This window comes from Nelumbo nucifera, chromosome 1 (assembly GCF_055504915.1).
Source record: "Nelumbo nucifera cultivar China Antique chromosome 1, China Antique-T2T, whole genome shotgun sequence".
Classification (NCBI taxonomy): Eukaryota; Viridiplantae; Streptophyta; class Magnoliopsida; order Proteales; family Nelumbonaceae; genus Nelumbo; species Nelumbo nucifera.
Window position 1 is genome coordinate 15,077,796 of NC_142649.1, and position 15,033 is coordinate 15,092,828.

The 15,033-nt window shown below is 37.4% G+C and overlaps 1 protein-coding gene across 1 annotated transcript in view; it reads left to right on the top strand.

The window, feature by feature from the left end:
• The window catches only part of LOC104611547 (Cysteinyl-tRNA synthetase, class Ia family protein), a 29,325-nt gene extending 24,993 nt beyond the window's left edge, over positions 1-4,332 (top strand). The window contains exons 8-13 of the mRNA XM_010278640.3: positions 1,274-1,444; positions 1,529-1,810; positions 1,948-2,073; positions 2,919-3,152; positions 3,608-3,712; positions 3,800-4,332. Coding sequence (XP_010276942.1) covers positions 1,274-1,444; positions 1,529-1,810; positions 1,948-2,073; positions 2,919-3,152; positions 3,608-3,712; positions 3,800-4,039 — 1,158 coding nt within the window. The 3' untranslated portion in view covers positions 4,040-4,332. The remainder of the gene's footprint in view (positions 1-1,273; positions 1,445-1,528; positions 1,811-1,947; positions 2,074-2,918; positions 3,153-3,607; positions 3,713-3,799) is intronic.
• Positions 4,333-15,033: the final 10,701 nt, after the last annotated feature.

Below are 15,033 nucleotides of genomic sequence, written 5' to 3' on the forward strand. Positions count from 1 at the left end.
AGAGCCCTTATCGAGTAAATTGGGTATTGGTGCTAAGAAGAAACCTAAATGACTGGGAAGTTATGTATGGGAGCATTTATGTTGAAGGCCACCTGCCAAGATCTGATTATGGTGATTTTGCTCTGGGACCCATCTGAAAATTTCAGAGTTAGATCCTTTTTTAGACGGCTACACATCCTGGAAGTAACAGAAGTCTCTAATGTTCAAATATGGTACAGTAAGGCCCCTTCTGAAATTACATTTATGCTGTGGGTTACTGCCTTAGACAAGTTTTTGACCAAAGCAAAGCTGTTGGCCAGTGGAACGGATATGAAGTCCCTTAATTGTATGCTTTATCAAGAAGCAGCTAAATTCAGTAGCTTTTTTTGTCTTTCCATTGTAAATAGATTGTTATCTGGTCACATATCTTTGAGATTTTTGGAATATGGTGGTCTTTCCCTCAGTTTGTCCATAGAGTGCTTGAGCGATCACATATTGAAAAGATAAGCAAAAGGGTAACGAACTTGGGGTATAATTCCACTAACTGTTATTTCAGTGGTTTAGACAGGGAGCACTGTTACCCAGATATCGAAAGGATATCACACTGTCAGATATGGTATTCACACTAAAATTGAAGCATCTGATATGATCCATCACTGCTGTACAGATAATCCAGATATCTTAGTTTGAAAGCTGATTTGAGATCCAATAGTGGAAAGGTCTGTAAAGGGACTAGGTTCTTGGAAAGTCAATTGTCTACCAAGACTAGGTAAGTTCACCCCTCAGAGAGGTGTCTTTGTCTGCTTTTAGAATGGTCAGGGATGGTCGAAGCTTGTAGTGTGGTGGATACCTCAAAACCTTGGTCAGACCCAGTGCTATATGTGTAACTATATTGTATATTTTAATTTTAAGTATTTGTATAATTTTGGTGGCAGTGGAATGGGATCTTGTATTCTATTTTATTTAATGGGATTTCTATCTTATTGGTTTTATTTGGTAACAATTTTATGTAAATATAAATACTGATATATGTAAATTTAAAATACATAAACCAATGATGGGTACACATGTAGATATATGGTAGAATATGCTTAAGGTTCACAGGTTAAGTGGACCAGTCTGGGCCATTACTGTAGGTCCTGGTTCTCGCTCTGGTTTGAGCCTGGGTTGGTCCTATTCTTTATACACCATACTGAGCTAGCCCTCTCAGTTCTGGTCCTTCCCAAGAAATTTGAAAGCTTCCATTGTGTCTTTTATTGTGAAGCCTTGTTTCTAACAGTTGCATTTATGCCAGATTATTGATAATGGCTGTGCTTACACCTTGGAGGGAGATGTGTATTTCTCAGTTGATAAATTTCCTAATTATGGTCGGTTATCTGGACGGAAGCTGGAAGATAATCGAGCTGGTGAGAGGGTTGCTGTTGATTCAAGAAAGCGAAACCCTGCTGACTTTGCATTGTGGAAGGTGATATAGCAATCTTAAAATGCCTTAAATGTTATATACTATGTCCTTTTGTTTAATTTGCAAATAGATTTTTCACTGTTACAGGCTGCAAAACCTGATGAGCCAAGTTGGGAAAGCCCTTGGGGACCTGGAAGACCAGGTTGGCATATTGAATGCAGTGCCATGAGTGCCCATTATCTGACTTTCTCCTTTGATATTCATGGTGGGGGGATGGACTTGGTTTTTCCACATCATGAAAATGAGATTGCTCAGAGCTGTGCTGCCTGCTCAGAGAGCAATGTGAGCCATTGGATGCATAATGGTTTTGTTACGGAAAATAATGAGAAAATGTCCAAGTCATTGGGTAATTTTTTTACCATTCGTGAGGTAAGTAGTGTATATTTTCTTTTTTGATCAATAGTAGTGTATATTTTCATCATTTGATATTCTTTTTTATTTGTTTAAGTCTCAGGTGTTGCAATATTCTTCTAGGGCATATGATGTAACAATTAATTTCCTTGTAGATTACTAAACAATACCATCCACTTGCTTTGCGGATTTTCTTGATGAGCACACACTATCGTTCTCCTGTCAATTACTCAATCTTGCAGCTTGAGATAGCATCTGATGCCATTTTCTACATTTACCAGGTAAATAACATCTCTAAGTTTCTAAGGACTTTTTTGGATATTATCCTTAGGAATTAGGATGTTTCATGCGTACATATATTGTTTAGAGAGGGGATTTAGATGATCCATAAATGTTGCAAGTGCCAACATATGCAGGTGTGAAGTGTTTAACAAGGCATGTTTGCCTGGGCTCCTGCAATGTGGCCAAACCAAGCCCTTTTTCGTCGGAATCAGTTAGTAAAAAGCTTTCATTTGCTAACATAACCTAGTAAAAGCTCAATGTAGAGGGTTTTAGGGCCAAAATGGACTGGGAAAATATAAATTCCCTATTCAGAGCCTCCCCTATCTGGTGGATGGTCTGTATTGGTGACATCTGCACATTTTAAAGTGTATGTTGTCTAGTCTTTGTTGGTTCCACCTAAGAGATCTCTTATAAACTATCTCCATTCTGTTGGTCAAAGAAAAGGAAATTCCAAATCCAGTCTAATAGTCCACCCCTTCCAAGACCCCCAGTTAGCTGGGACCAACATTGGGTAAATGGTCAAAGAAAGAAAAGATGATTTCAAGTTTGGAAAGGAAAATGTGCTGATTGGATATTTGTCAAAAAAATCTTCTGATTGGATGTTCATGTTATCTTATTAAGTTGGACATTGGCCTAGAAAATTTCCTTTTTTCTATGTTTGACCTCTACTTGTGTTATCTTATGTTTGACCTCTACTTATGTGCCACATGCTCTTATAACAGTTTACCATGATGCTATCTATCTAACCTCGAGTGTAGATTTATCCACCCACATACACTTCACATGTTGACTCATACCTATAACAAATATATCCGACTGAGAAAGAATGCTTTCCTGTTGTTAGACTTTACATGATTGTGAGGAGGCTTTGTCTCCATTTCGTGAAGGAAGCCTTAAAGATGAAAGAAAACCGAATGCCAAGCCAGATCGAATTGCATCTGCTACACAAGATTGCATTAACAAGTTGCGTAGTGATTTTCAGACTAAAATGTCTGATGACCTGCACACTCCAGAGATATTGAATGGTGCTCTTCAAGAAGCCTTAAGGTTCATAAACAATTCTATGAACACACTAAAGGTATGTGCATTTCTGACAAATTCAGACATTTCTTTTATACTAATAAACTTGCCATCTATCTTTTTCTTCACTTGATTTCCCAGTTCAGTTGCCAGATATGGATCCCTAGGAATATTATCCATGGTGGATGAGCTTCAAAACCCCAGATTAAGATTATGTTTTATGTCAGATGAGTGTATTTGATATTGAAATTGATGGGGATGGTTTCCATTTAGAGTTTTATTTATCCATTTGCTTGTTTCCTCCTATGGTTGCTGTTGACGCATGTCCAAGTTTTTAGATCAATTCACCAATTACTTAAAACTGCCCATTTGCGGTTAATGGAATGCACCAAGAAAGAGGTTTCTTTTGCTACACTTGTATTGCCTAAATTGCTTCATATATTTGTGATGCAATGAATGTGTCTTTACATGCACGTCAACTTGTCTCTTTTACAACTTGGTATGTTTTGCCAGAAAAAGCAACAAGCATCAGCAGTTCAGTCCCTTATTTCATTGGTGGAAGAAGTAAAAAAGGTTCTGACCATTCTGGGATTGCAGCCATCTTCGACATACTCTGAGGTACCAAGATTATATGCATGTTGTGTGTATGGTCAGAACCTCATCTTGCTTGGGTTTTCTTACATCAAATGCCTTCTAAACTGGCAGGTTTTACAACAATTGAAGGATAAGGCTTTGAAGAGAGCAGGATTGACAGAGGAAGACGTATTGCGTCTGATAGAGGAAAGAACTCAAGCAAGGAAAAACAAAGATTTCAGCAAGAGTGACCAGATCAGGGAGGACTTGGCTGTCAAGGGCATTGCTCTTATGGATGTTGGCAAAGAAACGATATGGAGACCCCGTGTCCCTGTTGCACAAGAGCAACATGAGGTACCCCCTTCAACTTAGTGTGGACAAAGAGACCCCAAGTCCATCCTTTATTGCCAAAGCTTGGTGGTCCATGAAATGGAAGAGGTTTTGATATTTATTCTTAACTTTTTTTTTTCATTGGGATGTTGTACAAGTTAGTCATATTGGCGACGCTGGAACCCAGCGAGTTTTTTCGGTTTTGGGTCAAGATCGGTGGCAAACCCTCCTCTCCTGGTGGTCCTCGTCTGCCGCATTGCAAATGTAATTAACATTCCAATTGGATAGGTTTTATAACAAACTAAATATAGACTCTGGTTTATTATCCCATAATATATAAAGTTAACAGGATACTTAAGTTGCTCACCATCCTTTTTGGGAGTTATTGTGGAAGCATTTTCGCAGTCTGGGACTCTGGGGAAGGGTGATGTCCATTGGGGCGCGCTCACATCTGTGCCCCACAGAGCGTGCCCCAGATGCACATCTCAGCATGCATTGGGAGATGTTCGGGTGTTCCCAATAGAGTTGGGATGTGCTGTGGGGCGTGCTCTACGGGTGCACATGTGATCTTTAATCGAGTTGACATTGATACCCATAAGCGCCCATGACATCTCAGCGTGCATTGGGAACATCTCCCATACTTGTGTCATAGGAAGATGTTGCAATATTTGGCAGGAGGTTCTGTGGGGCGTTTATGCAAATTCAGAGTAACCACCTTGACACTAAGTTTACATTGGCACCCCACATTATGGGAGATGAAGAGATGGGGATGGAGTTTGGTTCATTTGGAGGATGGAGAGCTATTTAGCCTGTGCCATGTAGCTGGCATGTCATTTCGATCAACTCAACATTTTCAAAACGTTTCAGATAAAAAATTCTCCTGCACACAAATTTGTAATGGTCAACTCAAAAATGTAATGTCACTATACCAAATAAGGTTTAAAAAATCGTTATGTATTGATCCGTATTGGCTGATACGTATTGTATTAGGAGTATTTCGATATGTTCTTATAAAGGGTGTATTGGAGTTTTGACCGGTTCAAGGGGTGAAAAAACCTTAAACTGACCCCTGAATTGGATTTGAAAAAAAAGGTAAAAACAATATAAAAAAAACAGTATCGATGCTGCTCGATATGCCCTTACCGGCGTATCGATATGTAGAGCCTTGATACCAAGCACCTAAATTTTTAATCCTCGCTGGGCAGTTAAAACAGAAATACCACTTAAATAATTATACAAATCACTGTCATTTCTCAGTTTGTTACAGAGCTGTTCTAAGCTGAGCAGAAGCATCTCAGTTGAGGTTTTTTAACCCAGATTTTACTCCAGTGGAGGGGCAGTTACCATAAAATTTTATTAACCATTTTCAAAGGGAATTTAAAAGTCATGCAGTTGAAGCTTGTGAACTAAAGCTTAGTAGTGCAATTTGGGTTGAGTTGAATTGCTCAATTTAAGAATGGATACGAACCCTAACATGGGCCAGACGGAGTTGAACTTTCTACATTTCGGGCAGTCTAACCATGCAGCCCTTAAAAGTTGATTCAATGTTCAAAAAATTGTTATATATCAGTTCATATCGGCCGATACGTATTGTATCGGAAATACCCCGATACGCCCCTAAAGAGGGTGTATCGGGGTTTTGATTGGTTCAGGGGGTGGAGGAACCTTAAATTGGCCCCCCTGAACTGGATTTGAAAACAAAAGTTCAAAAAAATAAAAAATAAAAAACAGTACTGATACTGCCCGATATGCCCCTACCGAGGTATCGGGCGTATCGATATTTAGAACCTTGAGTTGATCTCAAATTCATCTAGCTAGCCAACTGGGGTATTTGGCATAGCAATCATTGATCTTTTTTATTTTTATTTTTATTTTTTGCTTCTATTTCTTTGTATTAGCATGTATAACCACGTAAACGCCAGGGCCAAGCCCATGCATATTCCAGGCAAAATGTTAACCGACCCAGTAACTTGTTTGTACAGGACTGAGTACCCTCTTATCTTTCTCTTCCATGTATATCTATATCTCTATTTGAAGTTTACATCTAGACCTGGCAATTGGGTTGGGTGGGTCAGGTTCTGGTTGGGCCAAGGTACTTCGGGTTGATTTCAGGTCGGATTGGATTTGGGTTGAGTTGTCAAATGCTAGACCCTAACCCTAAATGTTCGGGTTAGGGTTGACCCATGGGTCAATTCGGGTCATCCCAAAAAATAATTGAAATTAAAAAAAAAAAGAAAAATTACATGAAAAATGTCAAAATTAAAAGAATTAACCTTAAAATTTCAAATATAAAATAAAAACTTGAACATTTAACAATTTAAAGAATAAATAATAAAAAGTAAAGACTAAATAGAAAAAAATGTAAGAGTGCAAACTTCTAACAATACATAAATAATCCTAATTAGACTTAACAATTGGGTCAGCGGGTTGACCCATGACCCAACCCAACCCAACCCAGTTTTTTTTCGGGTCGGGTCAGGTCATTTTCACATTCGGGTAGTTAAATATGAGACCCTAACCCTGTTTTCGGGTCAGGTTGGGTCGGGTTCACAGGTTGGGTCAACTTTTTGCTAGGTCTATTTACATCTCTCTAACTTCATGATGTGAGATCGGCTTCGGTATTCACAGGACCATGTTCACACCGTTTGCAGTCCCTTGCAGTTTTGCATTAGGAATATCTCTCCATTAAAAAATATATAAATACAAAAATATTCCCAATGCAAGCTTGTAAGGGACTATTCAAACGTTGTAAGCACTGAAGCCGATCTCTTATGATGTATATTTTGATATTTTGATGTAACTCAACAAAGATCATTGAATGAGATATAATCTATTCAAGTTTTTATGGTATCAAAGCGGTTTCTGCTCTAGGTTCGATCATGGCGTCAGATTTTTCTCAGCAACACTGAACTGCTGAAGCTTCTTCGACCGATGACATCAACAGTCCATATTACCTCCACCATTTCAACAACCCGAGTACGATTCTCATCATGGCTCTATTAACCTGTGATAAACTGATATACTGACGTAACTCAACAAAGATGATTGAATGAATTATAAAAAAAAAAACAAAAATCATTGAAGGAAAGTATTCTATTCAATCGAAAAAAAAAGGAAATGAAAGAAAAGGACAAATTTCCTCGGAATTTCGAAAACGTTTTGTACTGTCCAAATTATAGCCCATGTGATGGTTCTAATCAAATGCCTGAGATAAGGATTCATCTGTATGTCGGAAATCGTTATGGGGTCCGGTTCTCGGATCAAACAGTCTGAATGAACGACCTGCTCTGACAAAAATTAAAAAATTAAAAAACACAAAAAATGGCCAGAAACCATTCTTGGTTCAAATGGTTTGATCATTCGGGTTAGCAGTTCACTAACCAAATCAATGTTTTCGGTCAAAAAACGATTTTGGGGTAAATGGATTGATTCCCAATTTTTCTGATTCAATCATCTGATTTTGAAAACATTGTCCAAAATAACTTCTAGAATCGATTATGTTGGCTAAAACTTAAAATTAACTAGTTCTGCTAATTTTTCTTATTAGAACCCATTCAATAGTAGGTTCCATTTCTTGAAATTAGGAATGCAACCACAGTTTTACCTTAAGTTTCAGTCTAATTTGTGATTTTGGTTGACATCGCCGGTGCCAGTCGTCTATGATGGAAGCTCATTATCTTCGGTTTAATCTGTGATTTTGGTTGCTAGTTGCTGGTCGCCAGTCATCTCTAATCGAAGCCCCATCTTCTTCGGTTTAAATTTGTGATTTTGGTTGTCAGTCGCTGGTTTAAGAGAAGAAGAAGAAGAGAGAGAAAGAGAAAGATTAGATGGAAAGGGCATGAATGGAAAATCATTTTTTTTCCACTACTTCCGAATGCGCTCGGAGGTAGCTCTACATCTGAAGAATTTGAAGCAGTTTTCAGTGTTCGGATGATCAATTTGGTGGTGCTACCGTATGACCTTGAAGCGCTGGAAAGCAAAAATTTCGGTTCAGTACTGCCCAACTCCACCTAGGTTTTAAGGGAAAGTTATAGATTAATACCCTTTATTTTGGGCCTACTCTCATTTTGGTCCCTGAGTTTTAAAAGTATAAATCCAATATTTAAACTTTAAAAATGTGTGAATTTAATACTCACTGTTAAACAGTTATCAATTATATATATCGTTAAACAACGTATATGACCTAAAATTTTTAAATTCTCAAAATTATCCTTCAAATAAAATACTATTCATCATCTTATTCCTCAAGATGATGGTGATCCATGTCAAAATGGGTCTCTAATACCCTCAGGCTCTAAAGATCCTTCATCAATTCAGTCATCAATTCAGTGTTGGAGAAGTGACTATCCTTTTTGGCATGGTTTTCAAAACCGGACTGAATTGGACAGTCAGATTGGAAAAACCGGGAACCGGTCCCGTTTTCCCCTAAAACCGTTTTTTTTTTTCCAAAACCGTTGATTTTGATCAACAAATCATTGAATAGGCTGATTAACCATTCGAACTGTTTGAACGGTTTTGACCTTTTTCAAAATTTTAATTTTTTTTTAGTTTATAATTTTTTTATCAGAATAGGCTGATCGTTCGGGTCGAGACCCCTGACTGTTCGAATTGAGCGAAACAGTGGACAGAGGAAGCCGTAGCCACTGCAATTGACAAAACAACCCTTTTCAGTGTACACTCGATTAAAGCATAATACAGAGCGGAAATGTAGAACCATTAGAATACGTCTTCTCCGTCTTCTTTTTTTCCTACTTTTTGAAACCAGAAAGGAAGGGCATATTGCTACTTCTTAGATTTGATTTCTACTACAACATGTAAAATGTCAACAACTCACATATTATGCATCAAGGCCTGCCCGTAAATTTATATCAATTCCGAGTTGGCACCTATCCCAACAGTACTTTGAGCTTATAAATTCTGACCCTGGACTGAACCATCTTTCTCCCTTTCTTCTTATTAGTTTGCGGTGAATGTAATTCATTTCTTTTTTTTTTAATTTTCATGAGTATCTCGGCCCATTCTGTGATCTATGCCGATTTGGTCCTCTGATTATTGAAGAATTCATTTGGTAGAGATATTTGGTTTTTTAAGGGTTTCGTTCTAACTTCTAATACATGAAGAATGCTACACGATCTACAATCTAGCTAAAATTAGTCGTTCCTTATAAAACTTGTTTTTGTAACTGAACTATAAAGCCTGAGGAGTTCAAACATAAACATTGTCAGCGTTCTGACTTGTCCTTAGTGCCAAGATACTCTTGGCAAGTGCTGGAGACCAATTCATCACTCAGCAATTGCCAATTTCACATCGTGCATTATCCATTGCAGATGGAAGAATTGTCAAAAAGCATAACCGCGCATCCGAAGGACTTTTGTGTCTTTTAATATCTCACTCAATGGCTGATTAATTTATGGTCCGTTTGATTGCCGAGAAGGGATGTGATGAGAAAGGAAAATTTTATTTTTTCAATTAGGGTGCCTGTGTTTGTTTGCCAAAACCTATTATCCCATAGAATTTGCTTTCCAATATTTGGTTGATGTGAAAATTTTGCAGATGTTTGAAATGATATCCAATTCCACAACACAGCCCTATCCTATTTACAGGATGACATGGCCTAATATTGTTTGTATCTTGCCACATGGCAAGCTGACATGGATATATTGAAAACATGTGTATTTTTAATACAACATACCGTACTATTAAAAGTAACTCCCAAGATCATTTCAAAGCTAGCAAATACCTATGGCATCATTTAAGCAAATATAAAATTGTCATAACCACCAAATTGACTATCAAAACAAAAACGACTATTAATTGTGAATGGGGTTCTTTCAACGCCTCCCCTCCATGTCAGTATCCTCTATGTAGGTCCTAGAGGTGTTACCAATTGTAGGTTGTTTGGGTGGTGGATGCATATTACGTTGGTATCGCTGCAATTGATATATGGCCTCTTCATATGTGATATACGGACAAAAAATTGCTATGCTAAATTTGTGCACTCTGCCCATGTGAAATGAATTCCTGGTTGGCGCCCTTTGAACACAACATAATATTTTGCCATTTTAGACCTATAACCACATAAGCACGTATTCCATCAAACCCTATATTATTAACCTATAATTGAACTTGCAAATAAATCAACCACCAAATCCAATATGAAATCAAACATATTTAAGTTCCATTTGTACTAATTTGAAGAGATCCATCCATGCTAATTTCAACGAAGAAAACCTATTTGAGTAATCATTCAATCAAATAGTCGAGCAACCTATTTAAGTTCATAAACTCAAGTAATGAACCTGTTTAATGTCATCAATTCAATGAAATCAATTATATGGGAACCTCTGAATCCCATGTATTCAATTAAAACCTATCAAACAAAGAGTCAGAATATGCATTCATCTTAAGTTGGAAAACCCTGTATAAATTCATCAACCCAATTATGCCAAATCATCATTCCCATGAGAACTTGCGAATCCCATATATTGAGTGAAGACTTGTATTTAACAAATAGATTAGTACATATTCAAACTAAATATTCAACCATCATTCATGAACCATCAGTATCTTCATTTAATCATCCACTTGGGTAATGTTAAGTCTTTCACAAAAAAGGATTCTCTATGGACTAGTCAAGACATGCTTGATTCATATATCAATCTAAGTAATGTTCAAGTTTTCCAAAACATAAATATGTAGCCAAGAAACAACCCATAAAGCATAACAAAAAAGTGGGGTGTTAGTGAACCATATTCATTAGTGTCTCCAAAAAAGGGGTGTTACCAAAGTAACTTCAGTTAAGTGGGCCCAACTTCAAATTTAACCATACCTTCCTCAATTCGGAGTCCAGGCATAAAATGCTATTGCTCGATTTTTAGATTCAGTCAGATAATCAATGGCCCTTATGAGGAAGGAGGGGTTGTGATCCCCTAAGTTTAGCACATCATCATAAATCTTTTCCTTCTTCAGCAACCCGATTCCCTTCTCAACTCCAGAAGCTAATGACTTAATGCTAGATGCAATCTCATGTACTTCTTCAGCAACTACAGTTGCATACAACTTTCTCTTCCCAAGACCTCTCCACTCAGCTGAGTTACCCTCCTCAGGTGGCCTAGCTTGAAGAGTTGAGTCACCAACATTGTCTCCTTCAACCTCATCCAATACAGGCTCCTGCATTGTCGGCATGCTAGTGGTTTCATTCACTGATGCTGCCTCACGCCTGTTTAGTTCCCTAGCAGTGAATGCACCAGCGCTAGTTACTTGATCATTTCCACATACTATAGCCAGTTGGTCATAGTTGTGGATGGATTTTCTCCTAAATTTCTTTGCTTCTGGCTGTCCCTGTTCAGTTGTAATAGATCAATTGCTACAAGTTCATATCTTACTTGTGCATTGTAATATTTAGGATGAATATCATATTGAAGTTTACTTGGATGTATTCATTCCACACACGGGGCTCTAATCAATGGTTTTAGTCATGTCATTCTAGGAAAAACCACTAGATTTGATGATGTTCGTTATCGTAGAGAGGTTCTTCTTTATTGTCTTCATTCGATTCCTAATGTGGTTCTGTGTGCACTCCACTTCATATTTCAGACTTATGGCTCTTGTAGCTGTAGTGTATGCTAGAGTCTTAAAGCTCTTGCCAACCTTATGTTCAAGGGTGACTTGCTCCACTAGAGTTTCAATCAGTGTGTTATCCATCTCACTTGTCTAGCTCATGTTCAACTTATTAGCTCTACTATCAGTTTTGTTGGACCGAGTATCCATGTCTAACTCTAACCAAGTAACAATAAGTCAAGTTATACAGTGAACATAATAAAATTCATACATCTAGCGTGCCACCCCAACTAGTTCATATCGGTATTTCAACCAGTATCAACCAAATTTACACCAAGTTCCATCATTCCAATCATCCATAATAAAACACACACACACACACATAGTACAACTAAAAACAATAATGTCCAACACAAGATAGTTGTGTCCTTAACATAAACCAATCAAAGGAAAGATAATAAAAAATGCTAATAGTTAAATAAGAAGTACATGTACATTGTGAAGTCAAACATAGAAATACATGTGAAGATTAATCAAAGAAATTTAACGCCGATGCTTGGACCAAGCCAATTGATAGTCTACCCATATTTGATTTGCTATCTCCTCTCTAAGACGGTATCCTTCTCTAACAGACTCATTTCTACTAATGTGTTGAGATGATTGAGATACCTGAATATCATCAACCACATCATCTACCACTTCTCCGTCATTTGCATCAACCTCTGCACCTTTAGCAACATCATGATCGTATTGAGACATGATTCGGTCATACAGATCCACACCCATGACATGATTATGTAATTTGCAACATGCAAAGACAATCTTCACTTGTGTTTTGAATGGGTAATGCTACTCAGAAACCAATAGTGGAAACCGCTTCTTGAGAACCCCAAAAATTCGCTCAACTGCATTTTGCAGTGAAACATGACAGAGGTTGAATAACTCTTTAGGGTGCTCAGGTTGATGTGCATCCCATTCCTTCAAATGGTATCTTGTGCTCCGTTATGGTGTTAAGAATCTAGATCAGGAAACTCCAACTTAGATTAGAAGGGCTGATCTTTATCTGCAGATAAGATAAGGGATTATCCTTATCTGTTAAAGAGAGTCTAGATCCAAATACAAGATTTGGATTAGGAAACTCCTAATGGGATTAGGAGAACCTCTCTTTAAGGCTATAAATAGGAGAGCAGGGCGAACCCTCAGAACACAACAGAAATCATCTAAGTGACTACTGATTTCCAGAGAGAGACAATTTGACTGCACTGTCTCCTTCTCTCATGCTCTTACCGCCATACCAGTTCGATCTCCACTTGTGGGAGCGATCAAGAAGAGTTCTTGATATTACCTTTTGGCAGAAAAGGTAATCTGAAATCGTGCTCACTAGCCCTCCATCAGATTCTTGTTGAAGAATTCGGTTTTTGCTAAAGAACTATCTTGCTGATTCTGCTTCATCCTACACTGTGCCATCTTCGGTGGAAGCAATTTTTGGATCCATCCTTGGGCGTGAACACCTTCATTGGAGGTTATTACTACTTCGTAGCAGGTATATCCCTCCACTCCCTTTTGGTTTTAGATTTGGTATGGTTTAGATTCAAGATTGATCCTTGAAAATGCAGTTTTCCAAAATAGGGAATGTGATTCCCACATGGGAGAGAGAGAAAATTTTGAAATTTCGCCTAATCTTCCTGCAGGGTTCGGCCATCCATATGATAGATTTTTCATCCCTTCAGCTCCAATCGATTGAATAAAGCTCGGTGCTCTAGAAAAGGTGGGGAACAAGGTGTTCGTGTAAAAAATGAAACTAAAGAGTGTTTCCCTCATTTTGAACAGATTGTCCATTGGAAATGGTTTCATTTCCTTTAGTTGGTTTAAGCTCGGATCATGACCGATTTAAGATGAAAAGCGCTAGACAATAAGCGGATAACTAAAATCTATAGCCATAGCCACGGACAACTAAAGTCTTTAGCCATAACTATAAATAACTTTTAGCCATGGATAATATGTTCAAAGCTAAAATGTTAATTTTATTTATATACAACTTATAACTACCGATAACTACAGTCCGTGGCTATAAATAGTTTTTAGCAACGGACAAGATGATATATAGTCACGAATAAAATGACTGTAGCTACAAGTCAACTTTTAGCTACGGACATTTCACATCCGTGGCAAGATCCTATGTTTTAGCTACGGTTTATTGTGTCCATAGCTACATTGCAGTAACTATAAATCCATTTTCTTGTAGTGTAAGAAAAGTAGAATTCCTAGTGTTCAAAGAACCCTTATCTATGGCCCTACAACAATGAGATTTGTGGTTCCAAATCCATAAACCCATGTCAAATAATTCCAAATTGTGGCTTCATGTTCCAAAGCCAAACAGAAAAAGAAGCCAACCACCAATCAAATGTACCATAAGTCTTAACCTAAATCAATATAATAATTTTTTATGAAATTTTCACCAATAACATTAGCTTTATTTGCAAACACAATCAATATATTTCAAGATTCCTACAATTACTTAATACCCCATTTCAATTCACATTTTGACCAAAAGGTGATGAAGATTGGCATTAAGGATGATTTAAATAGCATCTATCCAACATTCAATTAGTCTAGCCAAGAGGCAAGTGAATCTCCTTCAAAAGGGAGGGTAAACAGCCCTATCATTCAAACATTCAATTCAATCCATTAACATGCATTATGTAAACCTACAACGAATTAAGAAATTTATATACTTCAAAAGGCTGTAAACAATATCTGTTGATGTGATGTAATTCATTTGTTTAAAGGTTGATTTTGCTATTCTCTGTGTATATAATGAATCCATAGTGCTATAAATAGCTAAAAGGTCCTGTAAAGGATGATACGATTGAGTAGAAAATGAAAAAAAAAATGCAAAACAAGAAGAAACAAGAGATGTTCACATGCCACTAGATGACTTCACCAACCAAGAATCAAAAGAACTCTAGCCCCTAAGCATTTGTTGCAAAAACCCCTTAATCACACAGCTGGTGTGAGTAGCCCAGATTCAGGCAGAAATTGAACAATTAGGAAGTGAGTTTGGTAGGCTCTAGTTGAAGGAGAAATTAGGTCTATTTTCTACTAAGTCCTGTCACTCAAGAACAACCCTATTCTCCCGAAGCCTTGGAATAAAAAATCCAACATATTAAAATGGAATCTACGGAGCTAGTGCAGAAATCTATATATCCAAACTATGCAACATCATTCAACTCCCCAACATATTAAATAAACTTCACTCCAGAACTAGGAAAACCTGCAGAGTAGCGCTATATACATACAAAATAATAAAATGAATAAACAATAACAACAACGATAAAAATAATACAACAACAACAATAATAACACACTACAAATCCAACAAAGATTACACGCAGATCGAGCATCAGATCCACCCTAGGAATGATAGAACATAGAAATCAACAGGGAGGGAGAAGAAAATAAAATAATATTAATAT